The 9,584-nt window shown below is 43.9% G+C and overlaps 1 protein-coding gene across 1 annotated transcript in view; it reads right to left on the bottom strand.

Moving 5' to 3' along the window:
- FSD2 (fibronectin type III and SPRY domain containing 2) overlaps positions 1-9,584 on the bottom strand; it is a 21,253-nt gene that overhangs the window by 9,885 nt on the left and 1,784 nt on the right. Inside the window, exons 2-10 of the mRNA XM_009330915.1 lie at positions 7,924-8,702; positions 7,748-7,843; positions 6,474-6,707; positions 5,164-5,186; positions 4,044-4,165; positions 2,824-2,979; positions 1,580-1,714; positions 589-742; positions 67-200 (exon numbers count right to left, since the gene is read on the bottom strand). Of these exons, the coding sequence (XP_009329190.1) occupies positions 67-200; positions 589-742; positions 1,580-1,714; positions 2,824-2,979; positions 4,044-4,165; positions 5,164-5,186; positions 6,474-6,707; positions 7,748-7,843; positions 7,924-8,661 (1,792 nt within the window). The 5' untranslated portion in view covers positions 8,662-8,702. The remainder of the gene's footprint in view (positions 1-66; positions 201-588; positions 743-1,579; positions 1,715-2,823; positions 2,980-4,043; positions 4,166-5,163; positions 5,187-6,473; positions 6,708-7,747; positions 7,844-7,923; positions 8,703-9,584) is intronic.

Here is a 9,584-nt window from a genome sequence, read left to right as displayed (position 1 = left end):
GAATATTTCTGTTGAGATAACAGATGCTACAATAGGCTGCTGGAGTTGATCTGAGCTGTACAGTACCTGTGGTGTTTATCAGGACAGGTTCACTTCTTTCACTGGAACCACCCAGGTTTAGGGCTCTAACACAGATGCGATAGCTTTGTGTTGGCTGGAGGTGAATTAGGACTTCACAGTTAGGAATCCCAACAATAGATCTACAGAAAATAAATTCAGGGAAAATGATAGGGTAGAGAACAAAGGTAGGCCTTTGAGATTATTTTTCTGAACGACACAGAAGAAATTACATGATCAGCTTCTCTTGTAACCCGTCAATAACACTTTACCTTGCACAGTTGTCAGTAGCGGGGGTAAGAGAGAGTCTGTGACAGACTATGCAGATTTTTACATTTGCTTCTGCCCTTTTCCCACACCCTGTATAGTCATTTTCGATTAACATTTATACAATTAATTTTACTATCGGGAATGTTTATAAAGGTGAATTCATCAAAGGGTCCTGAGTCCTTTCTTAGTGCTATGTGATGCCACGTGACTTGAAATGGTTTCATCTCTACCGGTCATGGACTTGATGGAATAGTGACTCACTCAGTAATAATATCGCCATTTTCTTCATCTGTCAGCTTGGACAATTCAACCATATAGGAATCAACAGGGTTAATGTCTCTAGATTCCCAGCACACCAGTGCTGCGTTTTCACAGCTTCGGATCTTTTTACTCTTTATGGTAGGTGGTGAAGGAGCTAAAAAGTAGGCAAAAGAACAATTCTAAGCCGTTGCTTGAAGAGGTTTGCAACAAACATGCTTTGAAGACTTAAAAAATAGAACAAAGTTGTTTACTAATACTATATAGTTAAAGAAACCTGCTTCCCCAATGGACAATAAACAGCAGGCAGGGTGATTAACAGTACTATTCAAAGACTTATTTTGGACTATAAAGGTCCCAAGAGAATTAATCAGAGAAGTAACATACATAGAGACTGATTACACAACTCTTTTCTTTCTATCATTGGTTTTATCTTTGTCATAAAGGTGCATCTCTTCTCTGCTCTAAGATGTCAAAGACATCTTGGAATGAGTTCTTGAAGGTTCTCACTCTGACTTGCTCAATTTGATGTCAGGATTTCACAAAAGAGAACCAGGGTCTGTAATTAATCTTGTTGCAGTTCAGCTATTGGGAAGAATTCCTGAAGACAAGCCACACTAATCAAATTGTGCTTGACTGAACTGCCGTTACAAAGGGCAGCATAGCAGGTGAATCCACAAAATATATACAGGCCAATAAAAGGAGGGTTGGCATCCATCTGGCAGAACTGGGAGACTCAAGCCTTATTCCCAGCCCTCCTACATGCTTGCATTTAAATAAGTTATTTTGCCTCTGTGCTTCTGTTTCTTCAACTCTAAAACAGGGACAACTGGCCTGATAGGCTCTCCAAATAAAAATAGGAAATTCCCCTGCAGTCAGTACACTTACATCGGAAGAAACAAAGCGCCCAGAAAGCATTACTGGCATAAAATTCAGAGATGACTGTGAATTTCACTATGAAGGTCACATAGTCATACGAATAAAATATTTTTACCTGTTACATAAACTGCTCTTTCACTTGGTGGACTGATACCAGAGGCATTTAAAGCACTGACCCAAAATTCATACTGTGTATTCGGCAACAAATTAGTAATGGTGCAGTATGTTTCTTTGACTTTTAGCGTATGCTCTGAAATGAAAACAACAAAGCATTTACAGTGCCTTTACACCAGTTACCCACCCTTACCCAAAGCTGCCTCAAATAATGGAGTTGAGGTGCATTGTTTTGTGTGCTGAGTTCAAGAGAGCTCCTTGTGCTCCATACCCTTTAATTAGCTGTCAGACTGTTTCACCATGCTTTCCTCTAAGGAGGCATAAATCAGGTAACACATCAGCTTCTGAAGGAGCCACATCACTCAGAAAAAAAAAAAACCAACCCAGAAAGGTCGGTCACCCAGCTGTCACTGAATTTTTGCTAAAAAGACCCTGCACGTTCCCACTCTGGGGATGCCGTCTGGTCAGCTCAACCCAGCAGTGGGACAAGAGCTGAAGCTATTTCACTACTCATTTCTCATTCTTCATCTTATAAAATTTGGACAGGTTCTGCTTTTTTTTCTGAACTGGCCATTTGGCACTACTGGCTCCCACTTTTGTTGGAGAAGTGACTGGGTGTTTTCAGGAAAAGGTTCTGCAAGAATATTATTAGCAAAGGCAGTTTCGTCACAAGGCTGGGAAGGTTCTGCAAGAATATTATTAGCAAAGGCAGTTTCGTCACAAGGCTGGGACCTTTTAGGGTGGTTCTGTGGTTCTCTTTTTGTGCATGTAGGTGATAGGGAGTTACAGCCTATTATTAGCACTGAGATAAACTGTAAGATGACTGTGGGGGTTTCAGTGGGTGTGCCGATAATATGATGATTCGCTCTCTAAAAATACTGTGCCTTGCAGTGGATGCAGCGCATGCGTGTCTAACGCAGTGCCCATCCCCCAGGAAAAGAAGTGCTACTGTTGAGACCTGACTCCATCCACTGTCCCCTTCCCACTCCTGCTACCCCAGCTGCTGTCCTGTCCTGTCTGTGCTCCCGTGATGGGTCCTGCTGCAGCCAGCAGCTTGGCAAACCTGGCAGGGGAAGAGCGACAAAGCCAGAAGCAGGAAATGTGGTGGCAGATATGACAGTTTTGGTGGCGGAGAGAGTGCACAGAAGGCGCACTGGTTGCCACAGCAAGTCCAGAGGCACCTTGGAACTAGCTGTTTTTGCCAGTGGGGGGCTGAGGTGTCCCCTTGGGTCCAGGCCTCCTTACCTGCTTGTTCATCACTGGGCCTCTCGTTGCTCACTGGTTTATAGCACAGTTGGTAGCACTCAACAGTGTCATCTGAGAAGAGGCCCCAGCAAACTCTCAGTGAGGTGCCAGTTGCTGCATTGGGAGCCTGGGGATTGATCACAGGGGCACAAGGAGCTACAGGGGGGAAAACAGGTCAGTTTTTTAATGTATAAGCATGGTATGTTGTTCACAGGCAAACACCGCTCCTCTCACAAAGGTGTTTACACAAAGCCTAGGCATTGAATAGAGACATATTCCTCCCACATAGAGAAAAGTTAGGAGCTGGCCCTGTAAATAGTTGCAGATAATAATCAGGTCACTGGTGTATGAACTAGTCTTGCTTCAAATCAAAATCAAAACAACAAAATACATAAGCCTCTGCCTAACCCTCCTCTGTAAACCTGACCTCCCCTGCCTCTGAGGGCTGCTGTTCCCCAGCGAGCTAGTACGGCCCTGCAGGAGCAACATCTGACACGCACTGCACTGCTGCAGACCAGCCCAGCGGCTGAGGAGTCTCTGGAGGAAAGATGAGGGAAAAGCTGTACGACATGGGGTCAACAGCACAAGCAAACAAGTAATAAATGCTATTTTTACTTTAAGAAAACACAATGTATGGGCATAAAAAATGCATGGTGTTCTTTCTGACCATTTGTGGTGTGCCAGAAAAGATCCAAAATATTTTGTGTTTTTATTTTTTTAATTATTAGAAATTTGTCTGGCTTTTGCTCTGTTTCCTGTGGATAACAGGGAAAATGTTTGCTAAATAGCAGAGGAACAAGCCACTGAAATCTGATTATCGAGGCAAGCTGTGCAGGTTGTTTAAAGCAGTCTGGTGTCCCTCTCTACTTTGTTCAAGCAACTATAAGGTAAGACAAGTTATCACCAACTAAGCATGCCTGACCCCTCAATAGAAGGGGGGAGTCTTTGTGAGTCTTCTAGGAAATCATCCAGCAAAAGCAGGGAAGACCAAACTTGGCAGTTCTGGTAATTTTATACTGAAAACAAATGAAAAAAAATTTAAAAATAGCTTCCAGTGTCTCTGTATACATAGGCAAACAAAAAAATCTAGAGGAAAAACTAGGGAGAAGCTAATTCAGGCTTTGCAGTTCTCCTTTAAAAGAAGTAATGAACTTCTGTTTAATACATATCCTTAATTAAATGTAAATAGGTCTGAAATAATAATCAGGTAGAAAGAGTACCTGGAATAGTATTAATGGAGTTCATCAGTTGTTCAACTTCAGAGAAATCTATGACCCGCTCTTCAAAGTCTGGCAGTGTTGAAAGCTCTAAATCCACTTCTTTCTTTAAGAATTCTTCTAGCCTGTAATTGTAGGGGAAAAAAAAGTCTAATTGGAAGTACCATAGTGTTGGAGATACCTTCCTATGATACCTATTAGTAAGAGGAAAAGAACATCAAACTCTAAAATAACAGCTATTTCCTTAAAATAATGTTTTCATAGTTGTGCAAAGCTGAGCCTCCCCATGCCCTTTGCTTGGAGACACACGGCCGTACATCAGATCAGTGCTCCAAGATGCCAAACAGAGCTGGATGCTGATGGGACTGAGGGACCACGCTTTGTGTGCCCTACTCGCGCAGCGAGCTGGCTGCGGCACACTGCGCTCCCACTGAGCAGGTGAGTGAGATTTCCCCAGCACCCCTCTGTGGGAAGCAAGCTATTAGCTCCATGACACTCATTATTTAGAATTTTTGACACTATTACTAATTCAGGACCTCATGGTCCTAGGTGTTGTAAATTTGAAACAAAGGGGTATCTTTTCTCTGTGTTTTCATGAATGATGACAGTCAATTTAAATGTATATTTTTTGCAACTGATTTAGTGTGCCTTAAGATTTCTTCCAACTGCTCCAAGATCTTTCAGTATCTCTTTTGAGCTCCCACAGCTTGACTTTCTACCCCTCTATAATAATGCATGAAGAAGCCTATTACTAATCCCTACACAGGGAGCTCAGTTTTAGGCAGATTTGTATCCAGAGCATTTCTTTCAAGATCTTTAGCAATCCTGTTTCTCAGTCACTGAAATTAGTTCCTTATGACTAAACCGAAAACAGTGATTTACTCATGCTCTAACTCTCCATTTGGGTTTTTTAAAATTGGCTCAAAACTAGTTTTGAGTGTTAAACTTCTTAGAGCAACATTTTCTGCTGCAGTTTGAACCAGAAACACTAAAGATTTCAATAGCTGTAGTAGCTTAGATAACATTTGTGTGCCTGAACAGAGTCCAGAACATGCAAGTGTCTCCAATAACCAGGCCCAATTAACAGGAAGGAATGTGACACAAAATCCCACTTTGATACTACCTGTCAACCATGGTTACTGCTGCCTGTAGAAAAAAGAGAGCGAGCGTTAAAGACAGAAAAGATACATTTCTTGCATTAGTCTACATCATGCTGTTGGCCTGTCATACATGAATTGTCCCAAATGCAGCCCTTAGAGTGAGCTAATTGGCTCTCACCCAGCACTAAGAACAAAGCCGTGCCTAACTGTCCATACAAGTGGACAGATCTTGGCTGCATTTACAGTAAGATAACATGCAGTATCAGGCAGTGACCAGTGTCTACCCATCTAGACTCTAGACTGTATCCTTCCTCAAGTGTCCAAAATGCCAACAGATCCTTCACAAACAAAAAACCAACAACAGCTGGGGAAAATAACTTAGTGAAATTATCTGCATTGGAGGCAGTGCATGTTACTGGAAGACGGACATCTTCTCTCATCCCTGGAGAAACCTAAGCAGCTGAGAGCTCATGACCAAGAGCTATTCACTTCTTGGTGAATAATGGTTCCTAGGGGTGATGTAAAATTGTTTACGAGCTAAGAAGACAATAAGGTTATTCCAGAGATGCAGAGGAATGGGAAAAGTCAGCTCATGTGAAGAACTCCGCAGGTTGGAGTGACACAGCAAGCTGATCCATTGCAGCAGACTGGAGGTGTTAGGAGATTTGTTTACTGTCCGGTTCAGAAGTTACTGTGGCTGTGCTATAGAAATGCTCCCACCCACCTGAGTCACAGGACAGCTCAGATTAGAGCAATCGCTCATCAGCAGTGAAAATTCTCATTTTTTTCCAATTATTTTTCTACCTGCTAAAGAGAAATAACTTCTTGACACCTCCTCAACAGTGGGATTCATCCCTCACTTTGCAGGAGCTCCTGACGTATTTAGTTTGGAGCCTCCTGTTCAGCTGAACTTTCCAACAAAATGAGCAAGAAAAAGAAACATCTTCCAAAGTGGTTGCATCAGCCTGCCTGCTGTGAGCCCAGAATAGAGCAAGAGAGCTGAGCCTGCATGAGGCGATGAACACTAAGTGCTTCCAGAGTTTCCTGAGATAAGCTTTTTAGAGAGATATCTTCTCTCTGAACCCCAGTGAGACTCATAAATCATTGAGCATCCAAGCTACAATCTTCTGCTGTTGCTTCTGCATTTTGGCCTCGTTGTGTTGCCCCACTAAGTCAATGCCACCATGCCAAGCACCTGGAGCAGTGACAGTACCATGGACCGAGCACCCCAGATGCTCTCTAGAAATAAACCCACTTGGGACTTCCCAGCTGGGGACTACTTGCAAGCAGCAAAGAGCATTTAGAAGGGGCCTTGCAAGTTAAAGCTCTTTACCTTCATAAAATTGGCTTTGTCATTTTCCAGGTAAAGCTCCTGGGTTGCGTCTGTCAGCTCCTTGCAGGTGTCGAGATGTTCCCCACAACTGACCAGCTGCCCATACAAAGCTTCCAGCTTCTGCCTCTTCTCTTCCCCCAGAGCTTCCAACTGTTCTTCGTACTTCTGAGCAAGCACTTGCACTGCATCGTTGTAATGCGCCTCGAAGTTCTGCTCCTGCCTCCCAAAGTTTTCCTGCAAGGCATTTGGGGGTTTGTTCCTTGGTGTCAGGCCTGATCCATAGCTCAGCCAGAGAGAAATCTTACTCAGGTCTGCCTAAAATTCTCCTTGCCAGGGAGGCAATGCCAGTACACAGAAGCTGTAATTTGACTAATTTGCATTTTTTAGGGGTTTATTCTAATCATTCACCCCTACTGAGGCACAAGAGAGTGTTGGATCTGGTTCCAGGCATAATAAGAGCACCAGAAATTATGATAAAAATAATTATGCAAGTCAACTGTCTCCAGCCTAAGCCCGGGGAGCACAATTAGGGATATATCCTAGCCATAATCTCACAAGTGTTTCCACCAACACAGTCAAGCACATCCTTCCATGAGAGAAACCATGGCAACCCAGTGGGATCCATGGATTCGCACTGGGGGAGCTGAGCAGCTAATGCTGGTATCCTCACTCACTGCTGGAGAAAGCATTAGGAAGGAAGATTTAAGGAGCAGGCAAGGCTTTATTGCCAGTACCTGCCCACTGCTCAGGCACCGATGCCCTTCTGTGCCACATGCAGCAGAGAAAAGGCAGTAGGTGCCTTGAGTTACTGCTTCAGCTTGACTTGCTACCACCTGGGCTCCTTCCCCTGGGGCCAAGTTGGCATCAGGCGAGCAGGAGCACAGCCCTGGAAGTGCCATAGCTCGATGCAGCTGGTCCAAGGGTTTGCCTGTATCTGGTACTTCTGTGAATGAAACTGAGTGAACACGAGGGGTACACTCTGGATGGACTAGTTAGATCACACTCTTTGGCCATTTAAAACTAAGGTAACCTGAGTGGGGTTCACTTTATTTCTGAATGCAAGTGTCTGCACAAATGCTTAAAATGATTTTACTAGCCCATGGAAAAAAACTCATTAGGATGAATTTTCCTGAGTACCTCAGTCTAGGCAAACCCCAAGATAACTCTGTGCTCTGTTACCATAATTACTCACCGTATTAACAACTGAACACTATGACTGTCAAAACTATTCTAACCACAGTACCACAAAGTCAGCCCAAGAAAAAATGCCTTACCTCTACGGTGATGAAGATTTCCTCCAAGTGACTGGCAAAGTTTTCCATCTGAGCAATCTGCTCTTCCAACTTGCACATATTTTTATGAATCTCCTCCTACCAAAACACCCAGTGTGATTCTTAGTATGTCTGAACACTATTTTTGAGGGACCACAGTACACTTGTATTACTCTTACCCTTTCGCTTTCCACAGCACTGGGGAGCTGAGCCACCTCATGATCCTTGTGTTCACCAAACAGTTTGTCAAAAGCTCGGATTGGCATCTTGCAGGTAGAGCAAAAAACATTTGCTGCTTCCTCCTCCTCACTGACAGCCTGACTGTTCCACTCATCTGACATGCTGCCACTGCTAAGCCCCTCTCTGGACCATGTGTGGCGCTCAGCCTCATCCTCTGCTCTGGCTTTGCTCTGATCTTCATCTTGAGAAGCCTCGCCAGGAAATCCCTGCTGCTTTGTGCTTTGACTTTGATCTTTCACTGGAGAGCTGCTTTTTGATGCATTATATATGGAGCCTTGTGATCCTGCTTTTTCTGTGCGAGCAGGTGGCCATCTGCTTTCCACCATCTCCAGATGTCCTCCAAGAAGCTCAAGCTCTTTTTCTCTATCCTCATCAAGTCCATACATCTTAGCCAACTCTGCAACCTCCTTTTCCAAGTCATATCCAGCTTCTTGTGAGCGCTGAAATTTTTCGCTACTCAATGCAGATTCCTTCCTGGTATCCCCCAGAGATCTGTCTTCTTGACCAGATGGCTCTTCGGGAAAGATATCAAACCTCTCCTTTGATCCATAAAGATCCATGTGATAAAATATCAAGCCTTCAGCCTCACTAGACTCTGGGACTGGTGGGGAAGCTGAACGACTGGGCGACTGGTACCTAGTTTCATACCCTCTTGTGCTGCCAGATCTGGATGACATTGGTATCCTCAGTAAGGCTTTTGAGATGATGAGTCTCAAACCTGTAAAAGGTAAGAAAGATCCTTAGCTACATACTTAGATATCAAGCATGAGTTTTTCGTGCTTAAAAATATATAGATGGAATAGGTTTGGCTGAGGACTGCTCAGGGCCTGGAGGTAGGCATGGAAAAGACCAAAGCCGATAGTGAAGCCACGGGAAGCTAGTTTTTTCTTGCCTCCATGCGAAGCACAGCAGAGAGCTGTCTCTGGTGTGCATTCTATGTTTTCTGAGTGGCTCATTTGTGACCCTGACATCTGATTTCTAAACTGTGGAGTAGTCCTGTCCTCAGCTCAACACTGCGACTGTGCTTCAGGTGCACGTAGTGCTGTTCTGTGCAATTGGAGATGGCCTGGTTTGAAGTCTGCTCACCTGCTGTCAACTGCTCTTTCTCAGCTGTCAGCCAGGCATACTGTAGGATGCCCTCTCTTGTGACCACTGATGCCATATGATGCAATAGTAAATGCCCTGAAAAATCCTGTTCTGGATTTTTCAAGTTGCCGTTCTTGATACTGAAACTTGAGGTTTCTTTTAACATTATTCTCAGTCCAGGTCTCAGGTCCTTTCTATAAAACAGGGAAAAATACTGCCCTTTGGGGGTCCTCAGGTGCTGTGAAAATATGTATTTTAACATAAATGAAGCTCAGAAAAAAGATCGATGATGGTCCCCGTGATAAAGCATACAGTAATTAGGAAGCAAGGCAGGTCGTTGACCCCTGAATTGAGAGAAGTCTGCTCTGACCTGGAGCTTGCACACTTTGTTCATTCTGTGCAACGTGGGAGGTGCGAAAAGAGCATGTGGATGCGAAATGCAAAGCTGTATGATAAAGCAGATGCATGTGGGACAACATTAAAGGTGCAAGGGCAATCTTAACCCTGACTCCTC

This window comes from Pygoscelis adeliae, unplaced genomic scaffold (assembly GCF_000699105.1).
Source record: "Pygoscelis adeliae isolate BGI_AS28 unplaced genomic scaffold, ASM69910v1 Scaffold318, whole genome shotgun sequence".
NCBI lineage: Eukaryota > Metazoa > Chordata > Aves > Sphenisciformes > Spheniscidae > Pygoscelis > Pygoscelis adeliae.
This window is presented reverse-complemented; position numbering and strand designations above follow the sequence as displayed.